Raw genomic sequence first — 17221 nt, forward strand, 5'->3', positions numbered from 1 at the left:
ATTGGCAGAGAGAAATTGGCAATTTTTTTCTATAGGCACAACCAACTTAGTCAGCTCAGCAGCTCAAATGCATATTTCTTATAAATGAAGCACCATTTAAAAGAGAAAAAAAAGCATTGATACAACAAAGATATAATCTTCCAAACACAAATTTCCTTACTTTCTGTACGCTATGTTTATACATACATGTATACCCTGACAAAAACTCTGAAGAAAAATGTTACACAGAGTTATACTTGCATGTTCTTGTATTGTAATGACTGAAATTAGTTCAGATTTCACACTCTTTGTCAGGGTTATGCTATGCTAACATGGGCAGAAAGTGTTAACATAGTATTAGCACCTAGTGTGTGCTGTAAATTAACGCATTGTTTTGTCAACGATGTGAAATTATTGATTAAAAATAGATCAGAGAGTAATATTGTAACTATTTTAGCACCAATTAATGTTTTATTAAAGTAACATTAACAAATGAGTTGAACATACCTGAATCAGATCCATTCTGTGGGAAGACAGGTCAGAGCTCCTACCGGCTTTAATTAACTCGGCAGAGAAAGTAGGAAGCTGTAAATGAAACGTGCTGCATAAGAAGCATTAAAACATTAGAGGGTAATATCCTTTCAGACGGTGTTCAGATGACCTAGTCAAAAATCCAATGTATTATTTTATTGCATTCTGTTCATTCAGTAATGAGACGGTATATCATCTTTCTTCACTCTCATTCTAACCTCTCTCCTCCTTCTACCGCTATCCTATTATAAAATCCATAACAGCAGGCATTTTGCATGTAGTGATATTGTGGCCTACACTATGTTCCCTGAATAATTTATGTTGTGTGCTTCACAAAAGTAGACCAGCTTTATTCAGCATTAATTGGAGAGTGATGCATAATTACTTCCAGTGCATCCTAATGTAGCCTCTTTAATATTTAAGATTTCCATATTGTAATATTGTTATATCACACAGCCCTACACTTTGTCCTGATACTGACCTGCAAACCTGGGCAGTGGAAACATCTTGTATGTTCTGAATAATTTCCACAATTGTTGTGTGGTTCTGGCTTGTTGTTGATTTGACTCTGTCAGTGACCTTTGCTGATTGTGGAGGAGCTTCTCATCAATCTAAAGGCAAAATCAAAGCCTTATTGTCTGTTTTGATGATTAAGAAGGTCTAAGCCAGTCATTCTCAAGCATTTCAGAATAAATAACCCATAGTTGGAAAAAAGAGTGGTGTAGAATCAGTCCGAGCTTGGATGTGGGTAAAACTAGCCATGCTTTGTAAGGCATAATGGTAGTTATATTTTTATACAATGCATGGCCAAAAATAACAGCCAGACAACTCTACATTGTGTTACATTGGACATTCCCTAAAATCTAAAAATTGTTATAACAGGTAAACAATTAAATAAGATTTAAACCTGTTTTCTAGAGAAATGAAAGTCTATTCAGTTGGAATGGACACCCTTATTGAGTGCTATTTAAATAATCGTTCCTGGTCTGTTGTTGAAAATAGCCAGATTCAATATGAAATAGAATTCAATATAACCACCTTGAAATGAAATAGTTACCTGCTGAAATGTGATCCTGTGTGCCGGACTAAAAGTTTTCTATATAGCTGCTCTCCTGCGTCTTCTTTTGGCAGGTGAGTAACAAAGAAAAACAAGCAAGCCGAAGCCTGTGTCTCTGATTCTGTCTGTTTGTGCCGTGACAAAAAGCATCAACCATCAGAAGCGACAGATGTTCTGGTCACGCTCTTAAGCTTTATTTCAGAGCGATCTTTTGGAACGGCTCCATTCCGATATCGTAATTTGAGCAGCTCCACCTTAAATTGAGTTCGTTTACAGGGGCGGTCCTGTCCTCGCATTACTATTAACCTTAAGTGACACTTTAATTTGAATTGGAGAAAGGCGTGTTTGAACTCCAATTGGAGGTTCACGGGCAAATGCAGAGGGAAGTGTCATTTGCTGCTGAAATGTCAAGAGGAAAGGTCTCATTTAACTCCACTTTAAAGTGGCCACTGACCTGTCTGAGCTGAAGGTTATTTATGGTGTCTGGTCCAGCTGCGAAATGAGAAGGCCAGAACACAGGCAATGGGTCTTATCACACTACAGCTGCTTCTTCAAAAGCACAACTGTTTAACCATATGCTTCTGAATCAATACCAGTGAAAGATCTTGTGGGAAATCAGTAACGGAGTGATTTATTGGTGAAAAGCAACTCTTCATAAGATGAAGAGTCTGGTAATAGATTATTGGATTTTAGACAAGGGGAAACACATACATTGATAACATTTTTTATGCATTGACCAGTGTTTGACACCTGTTTACAGGTCTGTTTTTAAACTGACGACTTTTTTGTGAACACTCGTAAATGGCATCAGCTGTACAAGGTGAGTCAAAAGTAGCAGGACACCCTTTTATTTAAAATTTAACAAAAGGGCAAATGGCATAGCTGAATATTCCACCAAATAATAGATTAGAGTGCCTTTCATTTAGGCTATGTCTGGGAACATGGGTGCCATCTTGAAACTTGCTATATTTTATTTCTGAATAAAAGTGTCTTCCTGCGACTTTTTGCTTCCCATGTACTTATCTACAGTTTAAACTGTTTCCTAGGCTCCCTACTAATTACAAGCATTTTTCATAGTACCTTTATCCAGCTTTAATGTGAACAAAGACCCTGCACAACATTGGTGGCTGATTACTTTCCCTGCAATTACAAGTCAAAAGTTGCAAGACATCCTTTTATTTCAGGGATGAAAGGAAATGGCATATCAGAATACCCCAGCAAGTAATGGGTGAGGATGCCCATCTTTTAGGCTATGTCTGGAACATCTTGAAAGCCGTTTTTTCCATTTCTGGAATAAAAGGGTGTTCACGCGACTTTTGACTAATTTTGACCATGTACTTATCAATTCTGATCAAAATGCTTGCTGGTAAAATAGGTGGGCACTAGATATGATATTTCAAAGCACCCTGATGTACTGTATCTAACATTTCCAAAGAAAACTGATAATTACTGGGCAAATTCCAAGTACACTGGTCACAGTTATAATTATGGATGCAGTGGAATGAACATATTTGGCAGAAACTGAAACCAAAGTAAATGAAACATTTTGCTGAATGCTAAATTACTGAACACACGTTTCTTGAACACTTAACACTTTTTATCCCAGCGAACATACCAAGAATTCACAATATATTTATCTCAGCAGTGCTATTTTAATCATATATTTACCTACACTAGGTTATTCTTATCATAAATTAACATGTAACTTGAAGGTTACACAGAGAAAATGTCTTTTGGCAAACAAATAAACAAACGCTAAAGCTAAATTATCTCAGCTAACATTACAATCCTAGCCCGATATAACTCCTCTTTCAGCTGGAAAACAGCAACAGGCAGTTTGTTGAAAAGTAATAAACCGATGCCAAGAGTGATAAGTAATGCTAAGTGCTTTTTTTCGTTAAATTTATGAAAGTATAGAGTAAAAATTAACTTAAATCTGATGTTTGTTGGCTCCGTTCCACAGTGCCTGTTGCCAGTGTTGAAAAAAATAATAATAATAACATTAGAGTGAACACTACAATATTACTTAAAATTATGTCTTTTTTTTTCAGCTGAATAATTTTGATTGCCAAATATTTAGTACACCCAAAGTTGGAATACCAACAGTAAGCTTCATTGGAATAGAATAAATATGCTTGCAAATGAAATATTGCGAAAGTAAATCAGTAGATCATTTATTTTTTCTTTTTCTAGATGTACTGCACATTGTGCACATTACAGTAGTGCATGGGCATGACTGCTGTTTGAAATCCTTTTATATCCAAGACTAACATACAAAGAAATACTCATAACCTTTCAAAATGCTTACGAAACCTGGACCCACTGAGCAGTGAAAGACATATGGTCCATTATAGGTCGTCTTTTATATTTTCCCCGACATTTTTACATCGAAGCAAAGCCAAAGGAGGCCGTAGTCAACTGTCACACGTGATGTTGGACCATAATGACATGGGCAGCCATCTCAGCGAAGTCATTAGGTTTGATGATTGCTCTGCATAGCAATATAACAGCTGGGGAATATAAGCACATGCTATATGATGTGCTACATGGAGCCCCCTATAGCACAGACCATGTTTCCTTGTTGTATTTCCATGTTCTGAGATGATAATGCTCTTGAGCACTATCTAAAATAATTCAGGAGTGGTTTCATGAATGCTTTAGTGAAGTCAGATATCAGTCATGGCTGGTGTAGTTTCAGAGTCTAAACATTATAAGACCTTGATGGGAAGATTTCCCATGTTTTTTTTTACCTTCTTCATGGATGCAGGGGTTTTCTTCTTGAGAAATAATTTTCTAACATGGTCCAGTATTGTATTAAAACAAGGTTGCCCAAAGATCTTTTGTTGGGGAAACAAAACAGAGGGTCAAAATGTAAAATACAATCAAACCAAGGGTTCAGATTTGGGTTAAAATGTAAAGCATTACAAATCAAAGTCTGGTATGCCAAATCATATGCACTTAGTTTGGCCACTGGGCTACACTTATTATATTTTTTAAATGTATAATTGTATGGGGTCCCTGCTGAAAAATCCAGCTCAAAAAAAAAACTCCTGCTTTCAGGAGTAACTGGTTTTAGATGGTTTAAGATGGTTAAACTGGTTAGGGTGGTTAAAAAGCTTGTTACCAATGTGAAAATATACCCTGTACCCTGTGTTTAATGAACTTGGTCATGCTTGATATGCCGGTTGACCAACTTGGTTTTGTTGGTAATGCTGGTCATCCTGCTCAATTAACTTGGTTTTGACGGTCATATGGCAAGTCATATTAGTCGGAAGGGATAACAAGCAGGGTCAAGCTGGGCATGCAGAGGGTCTATCTGGTTCAGGTTGATCAAATTTGTAGACCAGCTAAACCATGAAACTCAAACAAAAACAACATCTATGCTGGTCAAGAGTTAAGCTGGTCATCTAGCAGGTAAAGCCTCTGCATACTTGATGGAAAACTAAATTTGAAAGCTTTGCATGAAGCCGAATGCCTCTTTGCGAGTTTACGAGCTGGCATGATCACTGCGCTTTAAACTGCCTGTTGCCTAGGCTCCCGACCAATTACAAGTGTTGTGCATAGTGCCTTAGGCCGCGGAGTTCGCCCAGCTTTCATGTACACAACTTGGTGAATGAAGACCCTGCACGACACCAGCAGCTGTTTGTTTTCCATTCAATTACACTACATTGTTCGACAAAATCAAGCAAATGTTGTCTTAGAGTAACCATTTTATGCTATCTAAAAAACCATGTTTAAGAAAGACAGTTGTGAACCTTTACTTAATGTGTATAGAATGGACTCTTCCTAGAACCTTTAAATTATTTGAAGATTCATCATACTGAGACACATTATTTCTAAATATTATTAGGCAATTTAAAGGAGAAATCCGGTGTGAAATGGACTTGGGGTGTAGTGAAACATGAAACATGATAACAAGAGCAAACTTTTGTTGAATAGCCCACCTCTGTTCACCCCCAGCATTCTGAAATACATTGCTTTTAGCCAATACTCCCAACATGCTCACAATGCTCAGAGTAGCTCCACACTTTATTGGTTGATTTGTGAGGAACCTGACATTTAAAATGACGCACTGAGAACTGGAAATGCAAAATTCCAGCTGTTGCTGGTAGTATCACTATAACATTTATGCTTTTTTTAATTTACAGATGAAATGTGGAGCTTCTTTGAGTCTTATTAATGGTGTAGAAATAGCTGTATCTTTGTATGGGCAAAGCGCTAGCATTGTAAGCCTGTTGGCAGCATCGGCTAAAAGCACTTTATTTCAGAATACTAGTAGTGAATAGAGCTGGGCTATTCTACAAAGATGTGTATTTGTTATCATATTTAACTACACCCAAAGTCCATTTTACACCAGATTTCTCTGTTAAGAAACCTTTTTTGTTATCTCTATATTTAACACTTTTATTATAAGAAATATTAAAGTTATTTCATTTTGCACTGGTGCTGCAAAGCAAGCTAATGTTGCTAACATTAATGTAAATAAATGGAAAATGTATCACCAATTAGCTTTGTGCATTATTAATTCATCACACGTTTGCTTCAAACTGATTTGCTTATGGTGTTTCTGACAGTGATTGACAGCGCTGTGATTAAAAATGTATAAAAGTCCATTTATTGTCCTAGTTTGAGTTTTTTGAGCGAGATCTGGACGTGAAGGTTTGTTTGTGCTGCTCGGCAGTAGCCGCCTCAGTGGAGCCGCACGAAGCGGACATGGGCAGCGGTGTAATCCTGTACGGTATCACTCTTAAGCAGCCTGCCACTGCAGGCCTGCTCCTTTCACGGCTACATACAGCAGCCACTCGAGCGTGAAATCGCAGCAGTGATGCTTTAATACCTCCAGATAGCACAGCTATATCGCCCTGCTCTGCTTCTTTTCGAGCTTTTGCAGGGTGCATGGGAAGGGGAGGGGGTTGCGGCATGATCTACACACGCTCCCTCTGAAAAATATTCAATTCGGCCAAGTGCAGCCCATCTTGTGGCATCCCGGAAATCTGGTGCATCTACACGAGCTCACAATCGCGGCTATTTGTGAATATTTGGGGACACAAGGTAGACAAGCGTGTGTATATCAATTCAGTGTGTGTCAGGCAGGCTGTCTGCAGCCTTTGTCACGTCGGAGGACAGATAGCTTTGGTGACTGGCAGGCCCTGAAGGGCTTTTACTAGAAGCCTGTCACCGGAGCTTTCCATCGGCCTCGTCACGCCAACGGATTCATTCCGGTTAAATAAAGGAACTGATGACTGCCCAAATTGTACTTTTCTTTTTAACTGCTTTTCTCCTCTTTTCTAATCCCCATCTTCCTCTCTCTCTCTCTCTCTCTCTCTCTCTCTCTCCCTCTCTTCCCCTTTCTTTCTCTCCCTCTTTCTCTCTCTCTTTCATATTGTATAGTTTTCTACCAGACTACATAAGTGGGGACTTTGATTCCATTCAGTCAGATGTCAAGGCCTTCTATTCAGAAAAGGTATTGTATCCTCTTCTACATTCTTGAGAGTTTAATTGTACCTCGTTCTCTTTAGCTTCAGGTTATAGTCCATGATAAAGAATTTGAGGCTTAGATTTTGTGCTGAGATTAAAAAGGTTCTTTAAAATCATAAATCTCATTATTTATATCAATGCATCTTTTTCTAGCAGTGATTCTCAATGGTTTGCAGTCAGTCCACCTTTTACTCTTCGTCTTATAATTTTATGAGACTAGTTTTTGGGTCCCAGAGGTCTTTTTTTAAATAATGATATTGAAATGTCCTTCTGGAAAGTGTTGCTCCAAAAAAAAAAAAAAACATTTTAGGCATCTTTATTTTTTATCTTCTTTTTTTCTCTTTCATCCTGTTTAAAGATACATGTTCCAGAGTGGGTCTTGGCTTCATACAGCTCAAGGAAAATCCTTTAATTGATAGACAATCTCACTTTTTTGTGCATAATTTTTAATGTTTTTAGTAAAGTTTCTTAAAACTCCTTCATCTAATTAACAATATGTATTTTTAGGAACGTGTTTTGATGAACGTATTTCTAAAGGAGACATTTAGCACTTTTATTTTTCTTATTGTTGCATTTGTAGTTGTTTCTTTCATTGCTTTTTTTGTCTTGAAAAGTTTCTAAACAGCTTTTGGTATTTCTTCAAACAGCATTTTCCTATACCTTTATTTTAAGGAATAGTGTCCTTCTTTCTTTTAAAAGTTGCTCTCATTATTTGGGCTTTTTTTGTGTTTCTTCTTTCGTTAAAATATACAAATAGTTCTTACTTTGAATTTATAGTTCTAAGCACCCTTTTCCTTAAAACAAATGTTTACAAAAATGTTATTTTTAAACTTCTTAATATTTTAAACGTTCACCATGAAACCAAATGTGATTTTTTTTTTATATATTATCGCGCCAAAGAACCTTATAACCATCTTTTCTTCTTTTCGTTATTGATTTTATCACTCTTTAAGCTTTTTTTTTATTTATTGGTAGAAAACTCATTCCTAAAGTGTATACATTTAGGTATATACATTAATTTGCTCTTATTCCATTGGAAATACTTCTCTACAGGGACCAGACAAGCTGTGTGTGTACATTTGCAACTGAAAGTAGCTGGATAGATTCATTAGAAAGGGGTTTCCACAACCATTTGAACATATAGTGTGCATTTCTCTCTGAATGTGCCTCTTCACCATATATATGATGTTAAATCTATTGTAAATAATATTTGGTAATAGCTGTCAGCGTGTAAATTTTACAGGCAATAAACTTCTCAGACCTGGTGGTTTTACCACCACTGTGAGCTATTCTGACCTGGTGGGTTTTTCTAGAATATTTATTTATTTTTTCTGAATTAATTATCTTTTTTTCATCAATCAGCTGATATTTTAATGAGTGAAAATCATCAATTAAATATAAATAAAATGAATAATTATAATGTATTCCATACAGACATATACTGCTGCTTAGATTAATCCTTCATACATTTTTTTTTTCAGTGTTGAAGAAGCTCAGCTCTGTTTGCCAAATTAATTTTAGCTGCATGCAGTTTGTTTGAAATGGAGATTTCACAGTGCAGGTTGATCCCCCCTGCCATTTTTTTCACTTGCAATAAATGTGATTGCGGGAGCCGCGCATTGCTCTGAAGAAAAACGGCACGGGCGCAGGAGGCAAAGCACTTTAGCTTCGCAAGAAAGCCCACAAAGATACATTTTGTCTACAGACTTTCACAAGAGCCCAAGTGCGGTGGTGCATAGCTGCATATCTGAATGTGAATGAAGAGAAAAGCAGGCAGAGAGCCAGCAGTATTCTGTAGGGGATAAAGGGGAGATCACGCTGCACCACGAACAAGCTCCTCAGCTGACACTCGCCAGCCGGGCTTTGTGCTACCTGCTGCGAATGAGAAGTCACCTGGATCGGCGCGTGAAGACGCCCCTATTGAAGCAGAACAGAGCAGCAGTGTTTCCCTCAGTTCTCGCTGACACTTTGAAAAGCTCCCCCAATGAGACACACCATTTACACACACACAGCAAAAAAGCACTATTTTAAGCGAGGGAGGGGGGTCACAGGTTCACTTTCATTAAGTTTAAAAAAAAAAAAAACTTTTAGAATTTAGTGCAACAGTTCAGTAATATGTTCTGTATTTACTACAGTGATTGTTAAACCAGTCAATACTGATCTTTCAGAATTTTCAGTGCCTTTAATTAGACCTGTCACAATAATTATGTTACAAACTTATCGTACGATAAATAAACGTGATGGTGATCAATTTTTACAGCGTTGTTATTGTCCATTGTGTTTATTCCAAGTATTTTAACATAGACAATATTTTAAGCTGGTCTTGCTGTTCTGTTTTCTTGCCCTGTATGAGCTTTGAGGTATTATCTTGTGAGAAAGGCTAAACACTGGCCAGCCTGCCTGTTGCTAAGCGACATAATGCATTTTGAGATTTGCATTTTAGCCTACTTAATGTTGACACACAGGTTCTGTTTAAGGTAATTCTTGATTCTACAGGTACACTTAACATGGACAAGTACATACTTTTTACAATAAAATATTTACTTAAGTATATAAGTGTACTATTTTGGAACAACTTATGGCAACGTTAAGTATATTTAATTTTCAGTTGTAATTATGCTATATTTAAACACAACATAAAAGTATTAATGCCCCTATATATATTTTCTACCAACACAGCATATAATTTAAAACATATTTCTTAAAATATTTTAGAAAGTATATTAAATCAAAAATGCACTTTCAGTATTCTTTACCTAATTTGAGCTTACTTCCTTTTCACAAGGGTAATCAGTGTGTTTAGTGAAATTGAACTCTTTCACATAGGGCCAGGGTAGTTTTAATACCTTTTTACCTTAATAAATGAACTCATTATTTAAAAACAGCTTTTTGTATTTATTCAGGTTATCTTTGTCGGATTTTTCTGAAATCATTTTTTTGTTAATATTCTGAAAAATGTTTGGCCATTGTGTGCCAGTGTCAATTTTACAGTGTTAAAACTCACCTTTTCTCTCCTTTTTTGTTGACCCCACATGCTTGAAGAAGTGCAAGCTGATCGAAACGGCTGACCAGGATCTAACGGACTTCACTAAGTGCCTGGCCATTATGGTGGAGGAGATCAAAAGACGGCAAGTCCAGGTACGACTCTCAGTCTCTCAGTCAGCACTCAGCTCTGCCTTTGTTTCCCAGAGCCCAGCAGAGGGAAATCAATGTGCTGATGCTGATGATGTAGATTTGACTCTAATCTAACTCACTGTCTGCTTCGTCTCCAACACAGGTGGGGGGGAGGGGGGGTGGGGTGGGTGTACATTAATCAATGCCTGCCTCACATGACCTTCTGTTTATGTCTGGTCAATCTCTGCAGTCTGATCATAACTTCTACACTAAAAAAATATAGAGTGGCATTAAATGTATTTAATGATTTACATTTAGGTTGTATAATCATATTTCAGAAGAAGATTATTAAACATTAAAGTATTGTTGGTAACTCCTCTTTGTTTTATTTAGGGGAATGTCCAAAGATACAGTTTTTGACTGGCAGCAGAAAATGAGACAATTAGAAGCAAAAGCAGCCTTTTTGTGATGTCATGGGATTCAGTGCATTTACATATATTTTAATAGTTTAACCCAGTGCATTTACATATATCAGGCTTAAAAGCATTGAAACAAAAATAGCCTATTTAATCCTGGTCATGAAAAGTGGCCCTGAAAAAATGCATGACTGTTTAAATTGCATAAAAATAAACTGTCATTGATGGACAGTACAAGAACAGAAATACAAGTTTAGTTTACGACCCCTTTTAATAAATTTTTATGAATATAAGGGCTGTACGAAAAATTATACTTTTTAGAGGTCTGATAACACTTGTATAACAGTAAACTCAAACTGCATTACTCGCATGCTGCAGCAGAGGGAGCTCTTCTTGAGCACTGTGATCGCATGACAAGACTGGAGGCAAAGCGAGGTAAAATGAGGTGGAATGATGAAGAGGCGAGGTAGAGTGCATTAGATAGAGGTAGAGAGCTGTTGAGAGAGATAGAGTGAGGTAGAGTGAGGTTAAAAAAGGTAGAGTGAGGTACAGTTCCACATTTAATGCTCACACCAACCTACTTCTTAGCCTGAGAAAAAATGACCAAGGCCAAGCTTAATTTGGGATCTTAATTTATCACACTCCGCTTTACTATCAGGATATTCAATACTATTATTGCATCCAATGTTTTGTTCATATCCTGCACTCCCAATGAATTTTACCTGATGCTAAAAAAATGAACAACTTGTACCTGCAATGTCTTAACACCATTTAAAATGGCCAGAAGTTAAAATATCAAGGTGATCATGATGAAAATGCTCTGAATTTTCATGAAAACCTGTTCTTTTCCTCTGTTGAAAAGTCACACACTCCACACAGTGTTTTTACAGGGATGGAAGCCTCATGTTGAGAAATATAAGATATACTCTCTTCATTTAAGATGCTTTCACTTGCCTAGGTACCCTGTTGTACAGGGAGGTATCAGAGCAGACGGCCGTGGGGCAGAGACATGAAATAAAGATGTAGAGCGAGGGCCTGCAGAGAGAGGCTTTGTGGAAGAATGGATTCTGAAGCAGCTTAGATGTCAGGCCGGAGGTGGAGAGGCAGTTTGCTTTGTGATTCCAGAGTGGGGGTTTTTATCCGTGGGGAGATAAAGTGTGTGCTTGCTACGCCTAACATCCGTACCCGTGTGTGCCTGAGCTGTCGGTTTTAGCATTGTTGTGAATTTGCGTCCTGTGAGCTGTCAGAGAGGATGCGTGGGTGTGTGTGTGGGTGTGTGAGAGGTACACCCTCTGCTCTCTGTCTGGTTGTGAACTTTGACAGCCTGTCTGAAGGGCCTCAGTCTGCTGACCATCAGATACACCCACAGACACATACACACACTTTTGTCCTTTTGTTTCCTTTCTAACTTTTCTTGTTGTTTTCCCCTCTGTTTTTCTCTCTTACCTTCTCCCCTTCGGTTGCCCGTGCCCTTTTGCCCTGCAGTGTGAGAGTGTGTGTGTGTGTGTGTTAGGCCGAGAAGCGCACACACTTTTGTTTTGTCTGCTCTGCAGTGTTAGTTCTACTTTCAACCTTCGACTTCATCCCTTTTTCAATGTTGCACATTGACACCAGCTTCGTACCTGGACAGGTATTTAAGGATTTAGTACATGTAAATACGTGCATCCTCTTCAGAGAACGCGCTTCTCAATCGAATTGTTGGAAGGAACAACAAAGCATGACATGTGGTATATGTATGTGTCTTCCATAATGTTAAATTCAACGCATTATGATAATAAAAATAATAGGGGTGCACAAACTTTGCATTTGACTTCCACCCTTACAGACATTTTTGTTTATTTAAAGCTTCACGTTATGTTGCATTTTTGCTTTTTTTTTTTCTTGTCAAGATATGCATGTGTACAGCGTGTCCTTTATGGGTGGAAGAAATAACAATGCTCATATAATATAAAAAGATCATCCAGTGGAGTCTGATTCATTCAATACAGTGCTATTTGGGTGCAATTCTCTTGGTACTAAATATTATATAAATTCCCTTATTTTAAGATAGCTTATCTGTCCATGAAATCTTTGTTTTGCACCAAGCCCCGATGGTGCTTCATCTGAGACACGTGCAATGCCAATGTATGTTTTCTCACATTGATATAAATGCAATGCTACTAGGCACCTGAACATGCTTAGAGGAAAATACATTGGCTTACTGCTGTATTTGGGGTCTGTCTTCTCATACAGTACACTATAATCTTTTCATTTTTAAAACAATAAAAAAATCCATGTGTGACAATTGCAGTATTCTGGTTCCAAAGCTGTATAATTTGTATTTGTTTTGCTACTGCTTTAAGGGTTTCCAGTTTATCATGCTCTGAATGTATTACACTTTTACAGTTTTGGTAGATCACATTATTTTAGCTACTAAAAGTTTGCATATTGTTTATACTTAACATTAAAATTAATATACTGGATAAAGCATTAACATTTTCTCTTGCAGTACTATATTTTTTTAATCATTAAAATCGTTAATCGTATTGCCAAAAATATCGTTGTCACAGCAATAGTCTGACATATCGTGTTGTTATTTTAGGTCCGTATCACCTACCTCTTGATTGTATACCCCTAATGTTAATCATATTGGAAAAATTGTCCTGCTTCTACTTACACAAATAAATGTGGTACTTATTGAAAGTTCTGTACTTCCCTCACAGACTTTATGGCTTCTGCAGACGATAACTGCAGCTTTTAGGGGAGCCTGAATTTACAGCAGTGCAGATTGCTGTCTTAAACTGTGATTTCTGCAAGCACATCGTGTACATCTTTAAATGTTTCTGTAGCTCTCAGTGTGAGGTCGCTCTCCTTACTCAAACCCGAGAAGTAAAGAAAGTTCAGACAGCCCGTTTCAAGAGAAACCAAAGGGACTCGCATCAAGAGTTGTACTTCATATTTTGAGTAATTTCCCCTAAACGTCAGCATAATTACCTCACCACTGTAATGTGTACAATTTATGTGTCGGCCGGCTCGTAATGACTTGCTCTTTAAACGGCCCAGTGGGGGGGCCGTGTGTGATGTGTTGATTATCGTCCCTGCATTTTAAGCAGCTCCGTGTCACACTGAGTGTTTAAAGCTCCCAGGGATGGGCCACGAGGGCATCAGTCAGACAAGTGGAGGCGAGTGTGATAATCACTGTGTTTCTGCTACGTCGACACTTTCCCGTCCTCTCCTCACACTGTCCTCTCGTAAATAAGCGGGTAAATAAATAAATAAGTAGGACACTTTTTATCACACACTTTTTTTTTTTGCAGTGAAATAAAGGGCACCAGTGCTGAACCTGCTGTGAGAAACAAAAGCTCTGGAGCAGAAAGTTTCTTGTAACTGAAAAAGAGTAGTGGTTTCTAGCTTGGAGTTAATCCTTATGGGGGAGATCTGAGAGTTTTGAGAATTCATTTTACATAAAATTCAACGATGATGTCACTGAAAAAGTGAGTGACTGTGGAATTGAAGGAAATTAATATTTAAGTTTTGTTTAGACCTACCTTGTTTGGTCTAAAGCTTATGATTTTCTTTTTTTTTCCTGAACCAAGATAGCAGTGAAAGGTTCTGTGAATGACCAAAATTTTGTTTGACCAAAAGTCAGTCTGAATCAGGGATTTAATCCATGGCTCGGTTTATTAGCAGTGTGAGAGCACTTTTTGGGTGGTTCGAATTAAAATTGATATTGATTATGCCGAAAGGACATTTAGGAAAGTTCTTCAGTGCACTTTCACTACAGTGTGAAACCAGACCAAATGTAACAAAAATATGAACTTTGGTTTACTTTTTGCCGTTACTGGCACAGAAGCTTCAGTTTCATCCTTTTTTTTTAATATATAACTTTTTAATCCTAATTTTTATCTAATTTTCTCCCTTAATTTACATGGCCAAATACCCAACCAACTCATTAGACTCCCCCTATCACTAGTGATGCCCCAACACCTGAAATGTGAAGACTAGCATATGCCTCCTCCGATACATGTGATTCAGCCACTGTCTCTTTTGCCGAGTAGCATCACAGCACACACAGAGGAAAGTGCAGCGACTCAGTTCTGATACATCAGTTCACAGATGCCTTGTGCTGATCGACATCACCGTTTAGTGATGTGGGGAGAGAGCACCATCTACCCACCAAGAGAGAACAAGGCCAATCGTGCTCTCTCAGGGCTCTGGTAGCCAATGGCAATCGCCTCATCATAGTGGCAGCGCTTAACCTACTTCACCACTCGGAGCCACAGTTTCATCTTTTTTTAAGCGTTTGTAGACTTAGTCTTTTGATGCTGTAGTTTAGAATCTAGAATTATCCTAGGATTAGTTATTCGTAACATAAGAAAAAATGTAACTCATTAGTGTGTCCTGTTAAGAGTTTAGACACCTTACAGGTGTTTACACAGCTTGTTAAAAAAATCTTGCCAAAAGTTTTTTTTAGTTCTTGTAACTGAATGGTTTGATATTTATATCTCGATGTTTAACAGTCCTTTAATGAAATGGAGTGCCATTTTTGACAAAGTTACCTTTGCTGATTGTGGTCAAATTGTTCTGTTTTTACCTAATCAATCCACAACAATTGCTTCTGAAATTAATTTAACTTGCCACATTTTTCACACTAAAAGGCTTACATAAAATCCGCCTTATGTGTGAATTTTACCAGTCAGGTTGTAAGGAGCAGTAAGGCCACTCTGCTAATGTACAACATTATACAGGAGTTTCAATTAAGTTTCTAGAAGAAGAGTCTAGAGCAGTATTAGCAATAGGTGCTAATCGTTCCTTATCTTTGTCACTTAAAATGGTACGCTTAAAATCTTATAATCCGGTGCGCACTATGTATGACAATAAACCAGAAAATAGACGTTCGTTAATAGAGCACCTTCTAATATGGTGTACCTTATAGTCTGTAAAATACGGTATCTAGATGTTTGACAGCATATTTGAAAAGGTTTTAGGGTGAGGTAGCAGGTTTTCCTTGTATTTTCCTTTATCTTTTATAAAGTTATTTTCATGATACCCAAAGCCACTTTATAAACTGTTAGGATTAAGAATATGTGTCCTTTTTTATATAAAACCAGTGAAATTGGATAAAAACAGGAGGAAAGATAATAGTAGATATAGATAGAATAGATGTTTATATGAAATAAAAAAGATATAAAGTACATTCATAGTGGATAAGGCAAACTGAGAGAGAAAGGTTTTCAGCAGCTTAGAGAACGAAGGGAGAGTGTTTCCGAGTTCAGCACAAGCTACAGTAAAATCCCTGTCTCCCACAGTGCAGAGAGACTGCTGGGAGGAACAGAGAATAAGTGGGTGTCAGAGGACCAGAGCGTATGTGAGGGTGAACAGGAATGGAAAAGTGCAGACACGTAAGAAGGTGCCAAACCATTCAGTGCCCAAAAGAGCAGCAGGCGGGCTTTGGATTATGTATGGAACTGTAGAGGTAGCCAATGTAAATCTTTAAGTGTAGGAGTTTTATGATCTGATGATCTGGTGCTGGCGAGAACCCTTGCTGCTGAGTTCTGTACAAGCTGCAGCTTTTCCAGCTGAGAGGAAGAGAGCTGGTAGAGGACAGCGCTGCAGTAACGTATTCTGGAAGTGACAAATGCATTTATGGGGATCTCCATGCTGAATGTAAAGGAGAGGGACATGCTCTAGGAATATTCTTTATATGAAATAAAGCTTGGAGAAGCTTGAAGACGCATGTCTGGGCTAAACCTAACTGCAGGTTCTTGACACTCATATGGGGGTTTTGATTTTTCGGATCTCATTTTGACCTTTCTTATTAGCATTCTGCACAGTAAAACCCACTGGAAGATAAAGCTGAAGAACACTTGGCTTGTCTGTTATAGGATTGTCCTTGTGAACATTGATTATTTGCATTTTCGATCTTTAGACAGTTGCTTTGAAGGAACCCATGATCTCATGTGTTTTGCATTATAGAGGTGCTGCCAAGGTTAACACGTTAAAACATTAGATTAGTTTGGAAACTTTACTGTGTTCTTTTTTCTCCAAAGATTATTGTTCTTTGCCACTATTTCCTCCCATGATTCTCTCTTTTTACATAAACTAGTGACATATTACAAGTATAAAAACACTGTAGTTTTGAAGAGCGATCATTTTTTATGTACATTGGCATATGGAATATGGGTTAAATCTCATAAGTAATTCTCACTGTCCTTCCCATTCCCTTCTCTTCTGCACTTTCTTTTTTACACAAAAATCATTAAAAATCAAGGGCTCCGAGTGGTATATGCCAGTTCGAATCCTGTTCATGCAGCTTGCCCTCAGCTGCCGGAGCTCTGAGAGAGCAAAATTGGCCTTGCTCTCTCTGGGTGGGTAGATGGCGCTCTCTCCCCTCATCACTCCAAAATGTGATGTCTGCAGCACAGGGCGTCTGTGAGCTGATGTATCAGAACCGAGTCGCTGCGCTTTCCTCCGAGTGCGCCATGATGCTACTTCGCAATGCTGTATCAGCAGCAGTTCAAAAAGAGGCAGTGGCTGACTTTACATGTATCGGAGGAGGCATGTGCTAGTCTTCACCCTCCTGGTGTTGGAGCATCACTAGTGATAGGGGAAGTCCTAACGAGTCGGCAATTGGCTGTGTAAATGGGGAGAAAAAAAAAAATTGAAA

General features: G+C 37.9%; 1 protein-coding gene across 3 annotated transcripts in view; it reads left to right on the plus strand.

Moving 5' to 3' along the window:
- The window catches only part of tpk1 (thiamin pyrophosphokinase 1), a 233636-nt gene that overhangs the window by 170149 nt on the left and 46266 nt on the right, over positions 1–17221 (plus strand). For all 3 annotated transcript variants that reach the window (XM_007253533.4, XM_007253535.4, XM_007253534.4), the window contains exons 5-6: positions 6959–7031; positions 10088–10183. In XM_007253533.4, the coding sequence (XP_007253595.3) occupies positions 6959–7031; positions 10088–10183 (169 nt within the window). The remainder of the gene's footprint in view (positions 1–6958; positions 7032–10087; positions 10184–17221) is intronic.

Source organism: Astyanax mexicanus, chromosome 1, assembly GCF_023375975.1.
Source record: "Astyanax mexicanus isolate ESR-SI-001 chromosome 1, AstMex3_surface, whole genome shotgun sequence".
NCBI classification, from domain to species: Eukaryota; Metazoa; Chordata; class Actinopteri; order Characiformes; family Acestrorhamphidae; genus Astyanax; species Astyanax mexicanus.